At 41.5% G+C, this 22,682-nt stretch overlaps 1 protein-coding gene across 10 annotated transcripts in view; it reads right to left on the bottom strand.

Annotated features, from left to right (window-relative positions):
• The window catches only part of LOC135989578 (transmembrane protein 263-like), a 210,903-nt gene extending 189,611 nt beyond the window's left edge, over nt 1-21,292 (bottom strand). Inside the window, exons 1-5 of one of the 10 annotated variants that reach the window (XM_065636507.1) lie at nt 21,076-21,152; nt 20,217-20,429; nt 19,897-19,931; nt 15,017-15,112; nt 7,010-7,100 (exon numbers count right to left, since the gene is read on the bottom strand). In XM_065636507.1, coding sequence (XP_065492579.1) covers nt 7,010-7,079 — 70 coding nt within the window. In that variant the 5' untranslated portion in view covers nt 7,080-7,100; nt 15,017-15,112; nt 19,897-19,931; nt 20,217-20,429; nt 21,076-21,152. Of the gene's footprint in view, nt 1-7,009; nt 7,101-7,435; nt 7,533-15,016; nt 15,137-19,864; nt 19,932-20,216; nt 20,430-21,075 lie in introns of those variants that run through there. The other 9 variants (XM_065636508.1, XM_065636503.1, XM_065636505.1 and 6 more) reach the window with 9 other exon arrangements.
• Nucleotides 21,293-22,682: the final 1,390 nt, after the last annotated feature.

Below are 22,682 nucleotides of genomic sequence, written 5' to 3'. Positions count from 1 at the left end.
GGAAGAGGACAAAAAGGGGTACACGCAGACACTGGTTGGTTATTATTTCCATTTGAGATTGCTGATTTACCCCAGAGAACAAAATTAAAGAAAGGATGAAGAAGCCAATATAGATACTGGAGAATTTAAACAAAAGAAGAACCTGAGGTTTTACTAAAACAATGATGATAATAAACAGAAACACAGTATTAGAACTTGAATAGATGTGAAAGTGTTTTACAGCACTACTAGAAATACTAAGGTAGGATTTGTGCGCAAGACCGAGCTGACACTCCAGGTCATTTCTTTTTGCAGAAACAAGAACTGTTTTGGTCAACAGAAGAGTACGGCTGCACAGAATCTGTGCCTTAAAAAGAGACAGATGATACTGAAATGTTGCTCTTCAGCCTCAGGCCATTTACAGAAGCAGCTCAGGAAATGTTTTTACAGATGAGAGGACATGCCAGGTACATAAAGTCCCAGCTCCAAAGAACAGACAGCCTCACTGCTAATTTCTTTCTCTGCTTTTTAAGAAACCTGCCTTTCTATTTCAAGTTATCTGACAAGTCCAATCACCTCTTTGAGGACTCAAAAAAGCAAAAAAAAAAAAAGCCTGACAAGTTACATACCAGGCAAAGTTTTGTATTATTTATACATTATGATCATATTTTCTGTTTCCATTTTCAAGTATCTTCTACCTCTAAAAGCTTAAAAACTTACAATTTGCTTTTTCGCCATCCTCATTTATAAATAAGAACAATCTTTTCTGTTTCATACACAAAGAACACTATGGTTGAAGGAAGGCCAAACTACTTGACTAGCACCACAGTATAAGGCAACAGTAGAGCTAGGAATGGATTATAGCTGTCCCAGTTCCCAGTCTTTTGCTTTAGTTATAAGATCACAGAAATGCAGAGGTGAATCCAGGCTGAGAACATTGCCAATTGGCCATTAGACAAAAAAAACCAGATCATTTAAAGAGCTCCTCTGTAGAAGGATTAGACTGTTAGACCTCAGGAGGTAGCACACCAAAGAGCAATTTGACTTGTGAAACCAGAAGAGGGCTTAGCAGATAGAGTTTTGCACTGTCAATCCAGAATTTATGGAAGATATTAGTCTTGTAGACTACACACGCATGTATATAGTATGACTCTAAGTGCCACAGAAAATTACTTTATACAAGAAACAGCAACAGTTTTCATTACAGAACTTAACCCTAAAAGGAAACAGAGTTGCTACTAACTGCATCATTTTCCAAGGCAATTTCTTTGTGGTTATTTGGATATAGGCAGTCTGGAGGCAAACATACTAAAAGTCACTTGCACCAAGAGGTGCAAAACACAGTGCAACTTGAGTTTGCGGCATTTAAATCTTGGTATGGCACTTACTGCAGCAAACATTTGACCCAACAATAAAACTCTGTCTCTGATGGAGAATGTTCTCTGTAAAGAATACTTCAAGCAAACTAATTGGAAAAGTGCCACACATTCATCAAAACTGGATCTGTTTCTAGGAATATACCTTTTCGAAGTTAGACACCTATATCATGGACTTGAACTCAAGGTCTTGCACCTCAGATGAGATGCCTAAAACAGTCGTGTTCTTCCAGCATCTGCTGGCTTGAAGAAATTTTCATGGTCTTGTAGGAAAATACCCCAACATTACGACAGTACGAAGTTAAAAGTCTGATTAATTTCGGAAATTTAAAATGAATGGTAGTACCTCAACTGAAATGCAACCATACTTTTTTTTGAGTCAAGATTTGTACAGATAATACATCCAGGTAAAATACTTGTATCCAAAGACAACCCTAAATGAGCGATCCACAAACTCGCACAAACTTCGGATTAGAGATTCCCAGGCTGTGGATAAGGAGTCCTAAAGCTTCCCACAAAAGTATGCAATATACTTTTATCTTGCAGAAGACATAAAACAGCAAAGGCTATATGCCTCCATAGAGACAGATTATAAGTCTCACACAAGATACTATGTTCTAAATTGGTGCAAATCATCTGATTTACAGTAACTATCTGTGTGTGCTCTTTGCCCACAGCAAGTGTAAAACAATTTGAATTAGGACCATCACAGTTATTTGGAAAGTAAATTTCCCAAGATTTGTTATATACTGCAGAGCTGCTAAGACCCATTGCTTTTAATAAAGCTTTACTCCACAAGGTCCAATCTGTCTGCAACAAAGAAGAAACATCTCTGCTAGGTCTGAAAATTGCAGAAGAGAGAGCAGACGGTTCAGACGCAAGACTCACGCTCATCGCCAAATTGGTCATGGTAGGTTGGCTGATAAAAGTTTAATGCTTAATATTCAGAGATCATCGAAGAAAGAACTGGTTTGTAAACTCCCAAGAGGGGCTACTGCCATTAGCTAGCAACACAGCTTTTCAATCAGACCATACAAACTTGCTCTAACCTTTAGTATACTCAGTACCAGTTAGCAACATAGAGCCAAAAGAAACTGCAGCCATACCCCAGTATCTACCAAGGATGCATTCTCAAAACGCTGAAATTTAGCAGTTTGATGGAGTAAAGCTACTTTTCCCATAAGAATTAGTGTAAATGGTGGGGACTATGTGTAGGAACTTCAGAAAGATACTTTAAACACACAGATAGTACCTATGAGGTAGAGCATCACAGAATGGTTTAGGTTGGGAAGGACCTCTGGAGATCATCTGGTCCAACTTCCCTACTCAAACATGGTCACTTCAATCAGGCTACACAGGACCATGTCGAGATAGCTTTTTAGTATTTCCAAGGTGGGAGACTAAACAACCTCTCTGGGCAACCCATTCCAGTGCTTGGTCCCTCCCACAGCGAATAAGTGTTTCCTTATCTTCAGCTGTGTTTCGGTTTGTGTCCACTGCCTCCTGTCCTGTCACTGGGCATCATCTGAAAACAACCTGGCTCTATCTGCTTCACACCTTTCCTTCAGATTTTAGTATACATCGGTAAGTTCCCTTTGATTAGATCCCATTGATCCTTCTCCAGGCCGAACAGTGCCAGTTCTCTCAGCCTTTCCTCATAGGAGAGATGCTCCGGTCTCTTAATTGTCTTTGTGGCCCTTTGCTGGGCTCTTTCCAGTATGTCCACGTCTGTCTCATACTGGGGAACCCAGAACTGGACACAGTACTCCAGGTGTGGCCTCACCAGTGCTGAATACAGGGAACAGATCACTCCCCTCAATCCACTGGAAGCAGGATGGAGAAGCAGGAATAAGGTCAGGGTCACCCACTCATCAAATACAAGAGATCAAGATCTGAGTTGTCCAACGAAGCAGATGCTGCTGTTTCATAACTGATCACATTACAGAAGATTTAATCACCATCAGATTTCATTGCCATCACCTTCCTTGGGTAATTTAATGGAAAAGGACAGAAAAGCAAGGCAATTATAACAATTAACAGTGCACTGTATTAAATGATCACCAACAGAACTCTGAAACAGTAAATAAAGAAGCAACAGCTATGGCAAGGTGTTGCTGTACTTGGGTAACTGAATCTGGTTCTCTCACTACGATCAGACTGCGATTTAACAGCAAACATTCAAGATCACCTAGAATCTACCCATAAGTAGCTCAGTGCTCAAACAAGTGGCAACACAGATCAGCAGTGCTGAATCCTTGCAAAGAGGAAAGCGTTTCATGCCATTTAAAACAGACTCGTTCCTCTACAGAGATCTCTGTCTTTCACTGGTGACGGTAACTCTGCTGCACACACAGCCTTCCCTGGGAAGTGTTGAGCACACTAGCCTGAGCAGCATTCCAAATGCTAATTAGTACTGCTCCCTCATGCTTACCTTTTAAGTAAGGGGCGGGGAGGGGAAGAAAAGAAAAAAAAGAAAGAAAAAAAAAGTATGTTAACATGATCAAAAAGAAAGGAAAGATGAAGGGAGAGTAATAAATAAAAGTGTGGCTTGAGCAGATGAATCATGAAGCTGAGAGGTAAAATATCATTAGGGGATAAACAGCCTTCCTGAGGCAGGAAGTGTGGAAAGCTTCCCTGGTAATATCACAAAGTAGCTTACGGACAAGGAGTTAATAGGTTTAAATACTTTCTCTGGCTGCCCGGCATGTGCGCAGGCGGTGTTCGAACCCCGGTCCTCCCGCCGGCGCGCACGGCATTGCCGGGCCTGCAGCGCCCCCCCGCGGCCGCAGCGTGGCACCTCCCGCCGCCCGCCCGCGCTCCACGGGTGCAGACACCGCTCGGTGCGGCCCCGGGCGCATCCCCCGCGTTTGGCTTCCTCTGCTTCAGGACGGGACACAGTACACCAATGCCACTGGTAACAACGCGTCTTCGTTGCAAAATAAAAAGCCTTTTTTGACATCCAGTATCACTTACAGGATCTTACACCGGCTGTACTTACATACTCTGTTGGCACACATAAATATAAAAAAAGTTAACTTTGACAGCAGATAAAATAAATGGATTCACGTCACACACAGCTACTAGCCTCTGCCTTGGTTACCTTTCAAGGATTTCCTGGTTAACCTCCTTTTTAAACCACAAAACTTTCTCTTGTCTCAAACACTGATAGGCTGCAACACCACACCCGAAACCAACGCTCACTATTCTATACCACTTGTTACCCACACAGTCACTTATTTAATTTAGTTATGTAAATGATGGACTTGTAAAATTGTCCCTTTATTTGCAGAAGTCCATATGCAACACTGTTCAGAAAGATGACAATCCCTGAAGGGTAACCTTTTCTTTTAGTGCAATATTTATAGAGCACAGTGCTTCCAATTCCCCTCCTTTGAGGAGGGGAGTAAATATGCAGGGCAAGCTAGAAAACAGTCGCTATGATGCAATCTGGTGAAATAATGGATTGTGCTAGAAAGAGACAGACTCTGGAGAGCTTCCCATCCCTTACGTGCTCATTACCAGAAGGTGAGCAGACAGCGTCTCCAATTCATAGATCCCAGGAAACAAGAGTGCAGCAGTCACGACAACATGGTTTATTTACTTATTGCAAAGCATTTAACTAGGAAAGTGCTACCAGAAGAAACCAGAAATCAGTAGTAGAGCAACAACAAGACGACAGTACTTAATGGCATTTAATAGTAAAAGAACTTCAGAGATCTGTTTCTTTCATGGGGAATTTGTAATCACTCCTGCATCTACATGATTGAAGACTCCTGATACTCAGCTCCACTAATACACTGAGCTGTAAGTTCAGCATCATCCTGACAGCCCTTTTTCAGAAGCAATTTTTCCATCTTTTCTCCCAAGCAATCTCTAGGTTCAGTTGTGCTCTCAATACGCCTCCTATTTTGTTACTCTTGACGTCAATGTAAATTTAAAAAGTACATACTGAGCTCAGACTTTAAAAGAACTCACAGTATCTACTGTAGCACTGCTTAACCACATCAGCTCAACTGTTAAAAGTTCTTTTTCCTGACACCAGCAAAGTCACCATATCCAGAACACATACCATTCCTAGACCTCACAACAAGACACAGGAATGGAACATAAATACTGACATTTTTCATCCTCATTCAAACCAGCAGGGTTGCAAGCAGAAGCAAATACTTTCAATTACAAAAATTTGGTTTGCAAAAATACTTAGCCACATTTAAAAAAACCCCTTCTAATTACACAATTCAAAGCCATTGTCCAAAATCTAAGACTATTCCTGACAAAGTCATGAGACAAGATGATCTCGTGTGTTTTACATTCCAGGATACAGTCTCTAGGCTCATGTAATCATCAGCTCAGGCTAGTAACCAGAATCCTTACTTCAACAATGCGCTGTCATTACATGCTGACTTGGCATTACTTACAAAGCAAGGGGCTTGGAAAAAAAAAATTAAAATATCAAGATTATATCCTATATATATATAGAGAGAGAGAGAGAGAAATCACAACATCTTCCACATTTATTTCCTTCTGGCTTTATAGGAGCTGCAAAAAGAAACCTGCCTTTCACTTACCTGTATATACTGTAATTGCCAACATGGAGTATATGAAATGGTAGAACAGGAAATCACAACTTATTGGGAAAACGATAACAAAATGCTCCAGAAGAAGAGATAGAGCAGCAAATGCCTAAAACCATCTACTTTGTTTATATTCCCCTTAAGGATGGCTGTCAATATAAATGCTGTATCAGCATCTTATTCTCTTATAGGAAAAATATAAAACACATTCATGTTTCCCAGAGACATTACATGGTATTTTAACAGTAAGTCGCTAATAAGATTTTCAGCACTCTCTGTGTTGTTTAAGCCATCCACAATGATTATGAGTGATTGTGTTTTGAAAGTCACTGAACTGGAGACAAAGCTCAAAACGTATCATCACTTGGAGCAAAGTTAGCAGCTTCTATTCAAAAGACAGCAACATGTAATTTTGTGATATATATACAATGTCTGCAACATTTACACAGTGGGAAAAATCTGTTCCCTGTATAAATCCAGGGCATGTCATTGAAAACAAGGATTTAATTAAAACTGGCATTTTTGAGCATCCTGCTGACTGACAGTGTCTCACTGCCTCCTCCTCAAATGGCTAAACTGGCTTCCAAAAGAGATGGTGGAAAGAAATAAAATCACTAGAATACCTAACCTTGGCAAGTCTCTGCTGGGGACAATTTCAATAGCAGGATGCTGCAGTGAGAGGTAAGGAGAGAATAGATGACTACTTAGGAAGTCTTCCCTAATGAAGGCTCAAAACATCACAAACAAGACAGCAGAAAAGGCATTTTGTTCCTAAGCCTACAGACAGGATGAACAAGCAGGACAATTTTAATCAGAAACTGTATTGTTAAAGAGAATGCAGAACAATGTCCACACCTCAGTGGGTGCAGCTTTCTTCGAATGCAAAAGTAGGCTTTGGGGCTGGCTAGACCTCTGGCTGGGAGGCTGGCTCAGCTGTCAGCACTGACAAGCCTTTATCCTTCTCAGAAAACAGACAGACATAGGCTCTCAAGTCAGATGGATAAACAAATAAGTCTTCTTTGGCCAGAACACTTTCTCCAATTTAATGCAAAGAGTTTATATTGACTGCTAGTATTGTACCTTCGGGAGGCTCTTCCCGCAGATGAGGCGGCAGTTCTTCACTTGTTGTCTCAATTTCATCTTCCACCATCTGTGTTTCTAAGCTGGGTCCCTGCAGAACAGAACAGCAAGAGAAGGTAAATTGGAGAAAGTTCAGAAATGAACCACAGAAATAATTACAGGATTAGACAATATGCCAGACAGTAAGGACACAAAGAGCTAGTTCACTTCAGCTGATGAAAAAGAAAGCTGCTGGGAGATTTGTTTGCAGTAGAATTACTTAAAGGAAGGGAGAAGGAAAAAAAACGAAAAGGATTCTTCAAGCTAGCAAGAAAAGTTACAAGGGTCTGAGTAGACTAGAGACCAGAAACTAAACAGTGCAGCACAATTGCTAAATTACTATTTCTAAAACACAGAATGCAATAATAAATTCAAATCCTTATTTACCAAGGGTGGCAGCAGATTCGCCATCACTTGGAATTTTCAGGAAAAATTCCAATCTTTGATTTGTCTTACCAAGACTAGATTCTGAAATGTCTGTGGCCTGTTCAATACAGAAGAAGATCAGTATGGGTTATACTAATGGTCCCACACCTCATTTTTCAAAGGAAGACAAAGCAAACTTGTTGACAATATTGTAACCCATCCAGGTCCACTGACCATGTAGCTTTCCCTTGGTGCCCCTGTACTTGCATTTGTGCCTGCACGTGTAACATGCTTAATTAACCACTCCTGAAAAACTACCAGATTGCCCTACAAAGCTTTGTTTCCACTTTCCAGCCTTCAAGATCTTGGAAATAGCCTGCAATGTTACCGCAAAGGATGTGAGCAGAGTTATCAGAATTATAGACGTAGAGAGCATTCATGTATATTTAAGGCTGCTGAGCTCACTTTGCACACACAATATTTACATGACCTGTGGAGCTATAAAAGTGTAGTTGCCTTTTCAGTTTCAAACTACCAAAGAAAAAAAAAAAAAAACAACACACACCAAAACATTATCTGCTCCTCCCCCTCTAAAAAAAAAAAAAAAGAAAAGAAGGCAGGGTAAACAAGCATAGCTATGAAGCCCCTCAAAAAAAAGAAAAACAACCACACCTAACAAATTTTCTTCTTTTAGAATACTAGTACAGTCAAGAGTGAAATCAGAAACTCAGCAGTCATTAGGAAACAAGGCTTTTGCACACTTTGAAAACATGAATGGGTTTGTAGTCTGAACTATCTGAAAACGTTTATTAAACACACGCATCTGGAAGGTTACAGAGGCCAGCCTAAACACTGGCACAGCAACAGCTTGCAAAGGGCTCATAGCATTAAAGCTGCAGTATTTATTTTCACACTTTCCAAACCCTGTGACTGCAAAGTTGCCCCCAACAGCATTGCACACTTTCTCTGTTTTCTCATTTTGCACATTATAAAGACTAGCACACTTGTAAAATTTCTTCCTTTGCACAAATAGCTTACATTTTCATCATTCCCCATTTTTCAACAAAATGGACATGAAAACAAGAAGTACCACCACACTGTCAAGAGTCTGACAACGAGGAAAAACAGGACACCCAGGTGAAGTGTACAAGTCGCTTGTGTTCATGCTGCTGTTACAACCTTGATTTCTGGCATCCATGACTACACAAGCTTTACCTAAGCTATTTACCTATTTATCCTCATTAAAAAAAAAAATATTTTTACCACAGGGTACAGATAAGAAAGTAGGTAGTTTCCTGACTTAGTCCAATTAAAAATCAAGCCCAGGAGTCAGTGATCAACACTGAGGTCTAACTGTCTCCTCCCTCCACCTAAATAATGTGATCTAGATTCTAAGAATGTGTAAACAATTCTGGATAGAAGCAACAAATTTAATATAAAGTATGTATTTGAATAAGTTTCTACATCAACCATAGGCAATATATTTATACACATTTCTTTCCTACCCATTAATACTACAGAGAGAGAAAAAAGTAGAGGCTACATTAGTATACCAAATCAGAACATTTATTTTCATACAAAAGATGCAGACATGTAGGACATGATCAATATTTGCCTTGCAAACATTCTGAACCACAACTATAAGAAGCCCTAAACTAGAAGTGGTCTCAAATCCTTTGCTTATACTTTCCAGTTTCAACACCAAAAAAAAAAAAGTAACAGAACCATCTGCACCAGGCAAAGCTTAAGTCCTTCCTAACTCTATGCTGCCCATTGAGACAATCCAAATTCCAAGGACTAAGGAAAAGCCAATAAGAAAAACATTATCTTTCCTTCTTCAGAATAGTCTCACTTCACTACCATGAGGCAAACCTCCTCAGTGGCTTCTCCCAACAACAATTTGTGACAGTGATGCTCCTTTGGGTTACAGTTGTTGTCACCTACATAAAGAGGATGCAAAATGCTATCAAAAGTGAGAGGTGGCATTACTACTCACTGTTCACCAGCAATACAACTCTGAAGAATGGTGGTTATCATGGACAATACTTACCCTGAAATAAGTTTATCTTAGCTGAAGGTCAACCTTAGCCCTGGACTAGTACTAACAAATCAAGCTACTATGAAATCCATGGCTGAGGTGTTCTTTGCCATCACCTGCTTCCCTCTACTTCAAAACTTTAACCCTTGCTACTGGAATCCCACAGAAGAAAAATACACAATCCAAGACTACTACTTTTATAGAACATTCTTAGTATCTAACAGAAATGGCCCGGATTTTTTATGGTCTTTTTTTTAATCTACTCGAAAAAAAAGGCAATCACAACACAGTGTATTTTGAACTGTATTTAGTATGCCTTTCCTGTATTTTTTCGTAAAATCTTCAAAAAAACCCAAACAAACCTGAAAAAAGTCTTTACAAATTTCTGTTGTTTCAAAATACAATGTTAAAAATTGAAAACACAGTCTGGACTGAAACATGGCATGTCAAGTAAACACAAACAACTTTTCCAAGAACTGTTTTGCAAGAAACCTTGAAATCTTGAGACTTCCTAGTTCCTAAAATGAAGTTAGAAAAGTTTTTCATAGAATAACTGAAATTCTTATCTTGTTGATATCTTATCACTATATATGTATAATCACCTATAATATAGAGAGCCTCTAGGAGAAGTAGTCTTGTAAACATCTGTGTTTATCAGACTTCAGCATATCAGTTTAATCATCGAGACCAGTGAGTAAGTGTGCACAGTGTTGGTACTAAATTTCACCAAGTAATTAAAATGTAAACCAGTTAACAGCAGATGAGATCCTCAGTTCTCATATCCATATCTAGAAACAACACTTAAGGCTCAAACACTGATAGATGTTATTAACAAGACTACAAAATTTCTTTACAATGGCTTTGTATCTTAGATTAGCACATCCATTGCTTTTTTTAGTTATATCTGCTGAGTCCTATTCACCAGGTCTGCTGCAAGCTTGGTAATCAATACCTAATGTATCTGCACTTCTGGCAGAATGGTAATCTACAGCAACCAAAAATTCCAGGAAATTGTCTTCTTAGAAGATTTACAACTAAGTTGTAGTTAAAGCTATTGGTCCCAACTTTTTTTATTTTTTTTTACATAATTATTTCCAGAACGAGGCATCAGTTACATTTGTTTTTTCATTCCTTAAGGATCCTTGACAAACAAGGGAATGGGACACACACAACTGTATAAAGTTAATGGCTTGCAGATAAGTGGCCATGCAGTGTCCAGCAATTCTATAATAACCCTCTTGAGCTCCAGCCACAGCAGAAGTAATGCACACAGATGTTGCTTTTGCTTTGATGCTCCCTCTAGGAGCATCTAGGATGCAGGAAGATGTATCAACAGTTCAGAAACATCAGTAGATTACCACCTGTCCAATATTATTTCAATTGTTTAGGGTTTGTACAGCCTTTTCAATTGAGAATGTGGTTCCATTCCTCCTCACTAGAGCCATTGGAGAAACACAGATTTAAACAGGTGTTATTACAGCATTAGGTTATGGCATGGAACCTAGGAACATATAGCCAAAAAAAGCCCTCTTGGCTCTCCAGAGATTGTCCCTGCCCTCACAAGCAAGCACATAGTACAATTCCTTTCAGCAACTGATGGTTTCTGACTATGAACACTATTAAGATTTAGTGGTAATTTTTATATGTCATATTTTAAAACAAGATCTAAGCTGACCAGAAATAAGTCAACTCAATCAGAAGCAATATCCACCCTTCCAAACTGAAGCTGCAGGTGTGCCAATTCCAACGTAGCTCACTCTGTCCCTCCCAACAGTTTCAATGAACTACAAGGAAGCTGAAAAGCTTTGTCTAAACATGGCAAATGATAAAGATCAAGAGAAAAAAAAAAACCTACAGGGATTCTCACAGAAACTGCTCGAGGAACATATTATCCTGTGTTCTGATCACACTGTATGACTACTGACCTTACAGTGCAGTTTAACTGAAATATTATGGGCTGCTGTGACCTGGTAAATTAGTGTTCATTTGCTGTCTTATACTATGTTTCATAGAAGGGTCTGTATTTATGGAGGGAGAGGACTGCCAGTACTGAACTAAACAAGCGTGACAAATCACCCACTAGCATTTCAAACTGCATCTCATGCTTTTACATGGGATACAACACTTCTGAGAATAATTCTGACCAGAACTTCAGTGATAAGCTTGTTATTTTTTCAGTACATTTAAAGACTGTATATTTTACAAGTGCTGCGGTAAATCCGTGCATGACAGAAAGGAAGAAGGTTCCTCTCCTTTGAGGGTCAGTATTTTCCACAAGGTACTGAGTTATGTCTATGACACTGAAACCAAGAGCTGCACTTATCACCACATGTGTATTAACAAAAGATTTCATCATGGTCAGTCATACAAGCAGCCTAATACTATCTCAGTCTCAGTGGAGTATTAAATACTCAGAAAACCCACATAGATCAGGAGCAATCCCAACACCCAGCAACCATTATAGGCCTATTTTGCAAGTAAGTCAACAGCAACAGGAGACTGTCACTGCAAATGCCCAGACAGATAAGTCACCACTGGAAATGGCTAAGCTTTCTAAAAAGTCCCTACAGAGCATCTTGAAACAACAAAAAACCCCTACCCTCCACCAGTGCTTTTAGGCCTTTAGACTCTACTTTTGTATTCTGTGTTACATTAACTACAGTATATAATCTTAAACTGAAGTAGAGTTTGTCAATTGACTGTACACCGAGCCAGGACCAGGCTAATGAATAGCAAAAAATAAAAGCCCAAAACAAAGGCCACTGGAGGGAAGGGGGGTGGGAATCAAATATCAAAAAAAAAAAAAAAAAACCTGTGAAAAATTATTACTGAAATTAAATTAGTTTGGGGCAAGTAACTTCAAGTTTCCTTCAGTTTATGACTACTAATAGAGAGACACTTTATTGCTGTTCTCAACTAAGGAGAAGCACATAGCTTATTCTGTTCCTTCTTGCCATGCCTACTCAACCCCTAGAAACACAGTATTCAGGGGGCATAAGGCACAGGGAGAAGCCAAAAAAAAAAAAAAAACCACCAACAAACCCCACCAACATGTAAGCAAAACCAAAAGAAAATTCACAACATGAATACTCTTCTCCATTATATTGAATTTTATTAGTGATCACTTCCCCTGGCAGGACAGAAGCTGGAAGAATGAATGTAAAGCCCACAGTCATGACTCCAGCAGCAGTTTACTGTCCTAGTCCTGAGACTAACCTTTGAAAATTATTCTAAAATCTGCAGCTTTACCTCCTACTTTCCCTGTGCACTTTCAAGTGAAAATGGTATTTATTTCCTGACCTAGATCTTCTTATTTCCATTCTTGCTCCTGAACATTTTACTCCAGTTTTTCCTTTCTGATATTCATCTTCACATTTATTTGCATTCTGGACTTGAGCCTAGAATCACTTCTTTCCCCATTCAAAACTGCCTCATTCCTTGTAAAGCCTCTCCTGAAGGGCCCACAGGGTCAGACCTTCTTCATTCTATGCAAGTCTTCAACTGCCAGCCTAAACCACATGTCCTCTGTCCTGCCTAACACTGACTTTCAGACATGGTATTCTATATAGGCACAATTCCAACAAAGCAATTTAGCAGAGGAAAATTAGTGGCAGCACAGGCTTCACCCCTCCAGGTCTGTGACTTCTCTTGCAAGCTTTCCCAGCACAGGCCCAACAACTTTTTTATACATTGTCAAATACATCCCAACTGATAACTACAAAGGACAGATGCAGCCCTAAAGAATTCCAAGACTGAGCAGGTCTATAGGAAGAAACAAGTGAAGTAATCCCCAAGTACAGGACAGTTGGGTAAGTGCTTTGGGAAAATACAATGATACTTTAAAGTACCTTAATGAAAGCATTGACTATTTTTGCATTATATTTAAAGAACTTTATTGCATGCCCACAAGACTAAAAACCACATCGTTTCGTGCACATTTGCATACTTTGCCCTTTCCTAAATTCACAAAATTCTCAGCTTTTCTTATCCTAGGTTCACTTCCTCCAAATGGGTAAGAAATGATACATATTACAACTGGGCTAAATGTGTGCAGATGCCAAAGGCCTTGTCAGATCCAGTGTTAAAGAAGCTGACCTTCATCAGGCTTTCCTGCAATGATATCATCCATGACACTTAATCTGGGATCTCTCCCCTATCCAATCACTATCATGAAATTCCTCAGAACTTATCTTTGATATTTCATGTTTAATCAAAGCCAATTATTCCATCTTCCATATTTGAAAATGGCTTGTGGCTCAGAACGTCCTTTCTGCTTCTACACAACTACCTATAGCCTCAATTCCTACAGAAAATAAAGGGTTGGATTGTTTTAAATAAATAAATAAATAAAAATATTGTAAACAAGCAGACACTGGGTAGGTAGGTCAACGTGATGACTCCCAGGGAGCTGAGGGCCTACAGGTACTTAACTTCAGTTCAAACACGTAACTATCCAACCATCTCAGTGTATAATACACTGCTGCTCAGATAACCACCCTCACGGGAAACAAGTTTAAAACTATCACTGTACCACTGTTGGGCAGGTATCTGTTGCAGCTGCAGCTTTCACTTCAGTAATGAATTTTCAGCATATTGAGGAATTAAGACTTTCATTTAAAATTTTCTAAATGTAATAGGAATGTTCCATGGAATCTGCCATCACTATTGATTGCACACCCACACCTTTGGGGTTTCCAAAGTCGGCTGGATTTTCCTGCAAAGGGAAAAAAATTTATCTGCAACCGTAAACATTTTTTTTTTTTGCTTTCCTCTAGGTTTAAGAAAGCCTCTTGATGGATGCTTTGCTTTTAATTTTGCAAAACAAGGTTCGCTCATAATGAGAGCTTCTGTGCCAGTATTCAGCCCAAGGGGAATTTGAGTTGCAGTTACAAATCCCTTAGAACACTAAAGGAAAGTACAGAAATAGAAACGCTGAGGATGACAGTAGTATAAAATTATAGCACTTTGTTCAGTACAGTCTAATTAAAAAATAGGAAGTTGCTTAGATTACTTGCTCTTCTCTGCATTTGGACAAACACATGAGGGAGGCTATGATTTTAACAACACTTAATTTTGTCTTGACAAAAGGACTGGAGGAAAGAGGCAATGAGCGCAAGTTTTAATGGTGCAAATTCCAAATCAAGAGTGAGTTCTATTGTTCTCAGCAGAAGGACCAAATCCTATTTCTACAGCAATAAAACAACTTTATACTTCAAGTAATCCTAATCAGGGTTTACTTGGCATAAATAACTTTTCAATAGGACTAATGACACCACAACCTATACTCCATTCAGCAAGCCAGTAAACAACCTGGTGTACACTTTTTACATTCACACTTTATATGGGGCAGATAACACCATTTAGACAACAAAAATCCAACACAGTCTGCTCAGTGGTAGTTCAGAGAGCTCTGGATTTCGAACGAATTATTGTATTAAATTTTGTCTTGATTGACCATTTACTTTCCATCTGAACTTTACCTACTAAATCATAGTCAGCACAGAAAGTGCGTTTTTAAAAAAAACAAACCAAACAAACCACACTTCATTTGATCATGTACTGACCTGGCCCAAAGAGAACACTCTTCACTCCAAGCAGGTTAACCAGGATAATTATCAACAGGATACCACACAGCAGTTGAACAGCTACCCTGAAAGAGGCTGGATAATTTGCTGTTGGTTGTAGTTTAAACTATTACCTCCACAAGGAAGGGTATGCCTTGTCCAGGACAGTGTTTATATTAAAAATATAAACAGCTGACTATGCTGAATTGCATTTGTTTGGGAAAAAAAAAGAAGTTACCTGAAGGTAACGTCTCATTGCACAGCAAAGCTCAAACATCAGCAGTGGTTAAAGCTGGGGACAGGCTAAGGGAGAGGGAAAGCAGTCACTGCAGGAGCACCCAACAGATGCTGAGACAGAGGGGAGGACAACACAGAACGATGCAGGAGCAAAGCGTGACTCTGCATCAGAGCAAACCAATCGGAAAGCAATTTCATAGTTACCAATAACAATATATCAAAAATATCAATTAACTCATATTGGTAACTGACCATGCACTGATGTAAGTCATTTCAGTGGGAAGCAGCCTTCCTACAGCCTGTCAGTCATCCACTGGCTGTCAACAAAGACTTCAGGGGAAAAAAAGTTCACTCAGTTGAGCTGGTGAACCAAACATAAGCAATAACAGGACTTAATGACCTGCAGTTTTATTGCACTGCCTACATAACTACAATTAGCAAAAGTAGTATAAATGTATTTTCTCCAGCCTGGTCCTTGACAGGTGGATTTAATGGTTAATGCCATTTAGTCAGACTAGAGAAATGAGATAATGCACACTGCAGAAAGAATATTTTCCATTTTCCTAGCAAGATGTGAAAATACCACTCTAGAGAGCTACAGACAGCATGAGAAATTTGTCTGAAATAAAAGTGAGAATTCCTTTGCTTAATAATATAGGTCTATATGACAGAGACCATTAAGATTTTCTTAACCATGCCCATGCTAGAGACTTAAAAAATAGTACCCTTTCCATTATCCTCAGTAGGGTTACAATTAAAAAAAAAAAAAAAAAAAAAAAAATCAAAGCAACACTCATGGAAAGACGCATTAGAGCAGTATTCTATAACAGTGGTTTCATATGGCCAACTTGAATTACCTGGCTTCCATGCATTTATTTCCTTAAAAGTGCACAACTGCTATTTTAGCTTTAATGAGTTGAAATTTAACTAATTTTTTCAAGGGCTCTTACAGCTAGAACATAGTAATTTCTACAATAAAACCTGAATTCAAAGTATATAAGCATGCACCCGCCTTGAAAAATATGAGCACCCACCCCAAAAGAGAGTCACAAGAGGCATCACTGAGACAGTTTGAAACACAAGTCATCTTGCCAAAATCAATTTCATTTTTTTAAATTAGATAAGAAAAAAAATAGTGCTTCAAATCCATTTGAAGTTTAAAAAGTTGTTCCAAAAGCACCAACAGTAATTTTCAATGTTAGAAATAGAGGTTAAAAATAAAATGTTTTATTCAATCCAGAACTTATTTCTCTTTATTTCATTAGAAATTTCAAAATGCATTTTCTGGAAAACATCAAACATTTCTGAACTAGCTAGGAGATTGTAATATGGTGTATTTATCACACAAATTTTAAATTGATTTTGTTGGTGGCTAGGTAGTTAAGTCTATTTCCTTCCTTACAAATGAGTTTTGAACTCAGATCAGAGCTCTTTCAGCTTAGCATCGTTTGTTGCTCTATGCATTTATTGCTGTAGTGTTTTAAAGGCATAACATTTCAGAGAAAATATTTGCTTACTCTACAGAGCCGACACTACATCTTCTGGTATTATCAAGCTCTTTAATTTCATACCTAGCCCGCATGCCTTAAACTTGACAGCCAGAAGCGTTGCCAGCAATAATGCCCCTTTTATTTCGGGCTTCAAAGAAATCTCATTTTCTTCCAAACTAACTTCAAGAAGTGTAAAGATCACCACTTGCTGCATACAAGTTTCCAACCAGAGTCACTTCACTCAGCAACTAAACAGCCATCGGACAGATATAACACTTGATCGTTACAAACGCAAGCAACACAACTTAAAAGTAAACATTCATTCTAGCAACAATAGATTTTGGGAATGGCTGCCTTTTACTTTTGAGGATCTCCAAGGTACACAGACTCTCTTCTCCAAACTTATTTTTCGGATTGAAAGGAAGCCCAAGAATTGTGCTAGACCTTAGGCAGCTCTGCAGAAGCGTTAAGGTTGTAAGACTGACCAACACAAGCACAAGCCACTTCTGCGACTTCCAGTAAGTTCAACCACCAACGACAGTTCTTCTGAAGGAACCGCTTGAGAGCTGTACTACTGCCCCCACCAATGTCAGCATGAACTCTGCCCAGAACTCTGAAGACACGTAACCTCTTCCCATCTCTCTGAAATTCAGCTGAAACAGTGGGAAAGGAAAAACACCAGGAAGTTTCTAAGGTAGTTCACCAATAAAGAAAAATGGGTGTGACCAATCGTAGGCAAATATTTAAGTCAGAATTATCTACAGAATATACAGTTCATGTTCCCTTTTATTCTATCACTTACATTCACTCTCCTCCTGCTTCCTATGACAAATTTAGGCCTACATGCCAGGAAAAAAAAAATATAACTATATACCCCATAAAAAGTAATACTTTTTGTCTCTTCTCCTTTTTATAAGCTGTTACTTTCCCAAGTACTTTCCATTTCAACTGCCAAAAGTCCTGCTAAACAGGATCAGAGACGTTAACAAAAAAGTTACACATACACCAAGTTTTGACAGGACAATCCATTACATCCTTCAGGAACAGAGCTGTCTGTAATACAAGCAAGAGAAATATTTACTCAGGCTTTCCACAACTTTTGATGCTTCATCTTCCAAAGACTTCACCTTTATCTGATCTCTAGGACTCAATTGCCAACATCAAGCATCACAGGCAGTCAGAAATACAGAACAACTATAGGCAGACAGTTCACGTTCGTTCTCTTAAATATAGCTGTAAGTTTCTCAAAGGAAAATGTAACATCTGTGACACCTGTCTTACCCCAAAATACACAACTTAGATGTGAGCACATGTCAAAGTACCAGGAGCTCTCATTCTACTTTGGAGAATCACTTCAATTCAATAAAAAGGGGAGCAGCTACTTAACTGAAATCACACCTTGAGCTTGCTTTCCCAAACAAGAACTTCAATATGACCTGACACTCTCAATGCCTCTCATTCCTCTGACCTTAGATTTAAGTCAGAGCAGCAATGGGAGCGGCATTAGACACAGCCTCCGCAGCAGCGGTTTTACCAGGCAGCCATCAGGGACCGTCCTAATGCTCCAGTTCACTCACTGGTTGAAGAGAAGGCATGAAGAGGTTCTGTTAGCAAGGACACAAGTACATTCTCCAGTGCTGCCCTAAGACCAAAGAAATCCAGCACTTGGCCACAACAGAAGAATACTGGAAACATACTGTACTGTGGGACAGTAACTGGTGGCTGACAGTGTGATGGGCAGGTGGGGATTGGGTCATCTCCCCATCATCACTTAGCACTTAAATATTCCTACATATAGGAACAGTCCACTTTCAAGCTGATTGCCTCTCATTCCTGTCCTGTAGTGCAGGAAACAGGCTCTCAACCAGTTTTACATTTTGTACAGCCTTAAAAGGCCCAGAAATACCATCTTTAAGTGCTGCTGTTGCTTGAAAGAGATGGGAACAGAAGCAAAGAACAAATAGAGACTACCCTGAATCCAAAACAGCTTCAACACCTCAAGCTTTAAAGTATGACTTCGCCACACTATTTTATTGCACTCTACTTTTTAAAATAGGATACTTATGTTATTTGATTACTCAAAAACAAAATACATCAAGCTTCAGTTTCCTCAGCAACAGACATTAGTGATGGATCCTGAAATAATCACTTCCACAGCAGAACTCCCCTGATGTTACCACTTCTCTTCACCTGCCTCTTCCCTCCTGTAAGCAGGACGACCATCTTCATACATAGTTGCATTAACTTGTTTTACTTGGACAGCCCTGCCTTCTCGGCAACCTGCTAACCAGCATCAACGAGAAAGGCTCAAAACCATCACTGCTAAAAATACACAAACTCAAATGTATTTCCCAAGACAAAACAACAATTAGGGGAGAAATAGTCAAGATGACTTTTCAAAAAGCTTGGTTCTGATGTATTCCCTGCAAAGATCAACAACTCAAACTTTGATTTGTTTTAAAGTCACACTGAGCTATTTGTGAGCAGGTCCATAAATGGGATTCATATCCAATTCCCACATCACACAGACACCCCTCATCCCACTTCTCCTTTCCTCCCCCTTTTAAGAGGTAAAAAGCTGTGCACAAACATTTTGATGCATTCCATTTGTTAATTTAAAACGTAATTATCCCCTCCCAGCTTAAGACTTTAAATCATGCGTCTCCAATAATCTTACATACAGGAAACTGAGGTAACTTCTACAGCAAAAGTGGCGCCTATGGAAAGAAATACACACTGAAAGAAATCACCCAGTCAGAGAAAAAACTTTGAAGCCCTTTATACTGAAAAACTCTATACAGTGCTTATACCTGATCATTGGTTAAAAAAAAAATAAAATACTCTTTCCCCAAACGCATTTTCCTTACTATCAGAACATAAGTCCACTCACATCTTGCTGTATTTTAAGAGATCACTTAAAATAGCCACAAGCTTTCCCCACTCCAGTAGGGCAAAAGAGGAATTCAGCAGAAGTAATTGGCTTAGCAAGAATAATCAGTAGTTTATTCTGCATGCAATAAAACAGAAGCTGAAAGAAACGTTTTCATTTTTGGCCGCAAGCTGGATGTACTGTTCAGGCAGCATGCTGAGGTTTTTGTTTTGCAGTATGTCAACAACTCACCCAGGGCGATAGCACTGTTTACCAATAACTACCTTGCATGTATTTTTGTTGTTGGTGGTATTCGACACTATTTGAAATAACAAACATTCGGAGAGAAAGAAAAAAAAAAAATTACTCTTTATTATCAGGTTTTGAACAAAAGTAAAACAAATAAATATCACTGCACAGAATGAAACTTTCTTTTTGTATGTACTTATTTCATGTACTTGGAAACTGTCCCTTTTCTTCCCTCTGTGAGCGGTGAGAGAGCCCCGTGTGCCCAGAGATGATGGGCAACCTGAGGCACTGACACGGGCTCAGTGCCCAGAACCCAGCACCTGCACAACCTGGGGAACTTGCAGCACGTACTTACCCGATCGGAGGCTTGGAGGAAGGCCTGAGCCAAATTTCGCCATCAGGATAGGTACAGACCATAGCTCCATGCAGTCTCTGCCTCAAAGAGCTTACAATCTAGCTGATCAATACTCCTTTTGACTGCTAGACAAACTGGGGAGGCAGGGAATGCCTGGTGCACCTCGTGCTTCAGACTGATTAACGGGAGGGAACCTTTTAAAAAGTCATACACCTGCAAATTAAGCAGATACCGCAGAACATCAAGGGAAAACACCCAATCCCACGGCACTGCTGACTCCCAAACAACAGAACTGAAGAGAAAACCTCGCACCCGAGAGCCGCCCTATCGCTACTTCCACAGCCCAGCCCCGGCGTCAGCTCTCCCGCGGCGGGGGAGCTGCTCCCGGCGGCACGAACCCCCCGGGCTGCGGGGGAGGAAAACTGCCCACGGGGTGCGGAGCCTGGGGAAGGCGCCGCGGGGAGCGCGGCGGCTCCTCCGCAGAGACCCCGGCCCGGAGCGGGCGGGCGGCCCCGCGCTGCCCTGCCCGGCCCCGCGCTGCCCTGCCCGGCCCGGCCCCGCGCTGCCCTGCCCGGCCCGGCCCCGCGCTACCCTGCCCGGCCCCGCGCTGCCCTGCCCGGCCCCGCGCCGCGGGACGCGGCCCGCGGTCGGAGGGAATCTGCCTCGGGAGGCGTTTCCAAGAAGCCGCGCCACATCCCCCGCGAAGTTGGAAGCTTCTGGAAGTTGCACTTCGTTAAAAGAGCGAGCGGCCACCACCTCCCGCCGCTGGTTACCGCCGCGGGCCCGGCCGCTGCCCCTCGCCCCGCCACCCATAGCCGACCCCCGACGGGAACCCCCCGCTGGCGGCCGCCAGCATCACCTTCATGCCGCGTCTCCCGGAGCTCCGCCCGGCGGGGATGGAGGGATGGAGGGAGGAAGGGCGGGCAGGCGTCGGCTGCCTCCCGGTCTCCCCCGGCGCTGAGGCTCCGGCTGCTCCTGCCCGATGTAAACACACACCGGCGGGGGGCGGAGGGTGGGCCGAGGGGGGGCAGCGCCATGGCAACCCCGGCCGGAAGAGGAAGCGCGGGGGTCAGGGCCGCCATCTTGGCGGGGGGCAGTGGGGCCGGTTCTGTGCGCGGTTGATCGCGGCGCCGAGGCCTCGTCTCGCCGGGAGGGGCGGCCCGGGGAGCTCGCGTGGGGCTTCCAGCGATGGGCCGAGAGACTCAGAGCCCAGAAGCGCCAACGCAGCCAGGCCTGCAGGCAGCCTTCGCTGGGAAACCCTGCCAGCCACACTGTGGTAAAAAACACTCCCTGACATTTGATGCTGAAGTGCTTTAAAATTATAACGTGTTCACCACCTCCAGTTCTCATTGTATACTCGACGCGAATGCAGCAAAGGGGGAGGAACGGACCTGGCCATAGTCAGAAGGAGGCGGCGTTTGGGCAAGACGAGGAGCCCCTTCTCCAGGCCCTGGCCCCGCTCAGTGCCCGCTGCCCTCTGGCCGCCCCGGCCCCGCACGGGGTCACTGGGAGCCCCTGGGCTCCCTCACGTCACCCTCGGTCACTAGGAGCCCCTGGGCTCCCTCGCGTCACCCTCGGCCAACATCGCGCGTGTGCAGCTTCGCCGGCTGCCGCTGCCTCACGCGAGGGTGCGCTGCTCGGTGGGGAAGGCGGGAGAGCCTGGAAATCGCCTTTGGCGCGAAAACTCTTCTTACGCGTTGCTTTGAAAGTATCATGGGGCATAATCACACGCACAGAATCATTGAATCATTTTGGTTAGAAAATACCTGTAAGATCACTGATTCCAACTGTTAGCCTCACACTGCTAAGTCTAACACTAAACCATGTCCCTAAGAACCTCACCTACGCATCTTTTAAACACCTCCAGGGATGGTGACTCCACCACTTCCCTCAGCAGCCTGGTCCAGTGCCTGACAGCCCTTTCTGTGAAAAAATGTTTCCCAATATCTAATCTAAACCTCCTCTGCTGCAACTTGAGGGTTTGGAGAGGAAGCCATATGAGGAGCGGCTAAAGTCACACGGTTTGTTCAGCCTGGAGGAGACTGAGAGGAGACCTCAGCAGGTCCACCGCTTCCTCACAAGGGGAGGAGAAGGAGGGGAGGCAGGCACTGATCTCTCTGGCAACCAGTGACAGGACCCGAGGAAAGGGCAGGAAGGACATGGATATAGAAGAGTGCTGGCAAACGGTTTAATGCAATGAGGAAAGCCAGACAAAGCAAAAGAAAAAGAAAGGTGGTTTGAAGTAATGGTTCCTGGAATTGGGAGTTAAAACAATGTTAAGCAAGTGATGTTGATGAGAGTTCGGTTTTCTCTGATGTAGTATTATTCCACAGGTGAATACTGAGTTAATATGTTATGTAGAGAACTACAACTTGACAAGCAGTTCAATTCAAAAGAGGAAAGATTGCTTTTGTTCCCTTTTTTCACCCCTTGACTGAGAATCTTACCAATTTCTTTGCGAAAGAA

This window comes from Caloenas nicobarica, chromosome 5, assembly GCF_036013445.1.
Source record: "Caloenas nicobarica isolate bCalNic1 chromosome 5, bCalNic1.hap1, whole genome shotgun sequence".
Classification (NCBI taxonomy): domain Eukaryota; kingdom Metazoa; phylum Chordata; class Aves; order Columbiformes; family Columbidae; genus Caloenas; species Caloenas nicobarica.
This window is presented reverse-complemented; position numbering and strand designations above follow the sequence as displayed.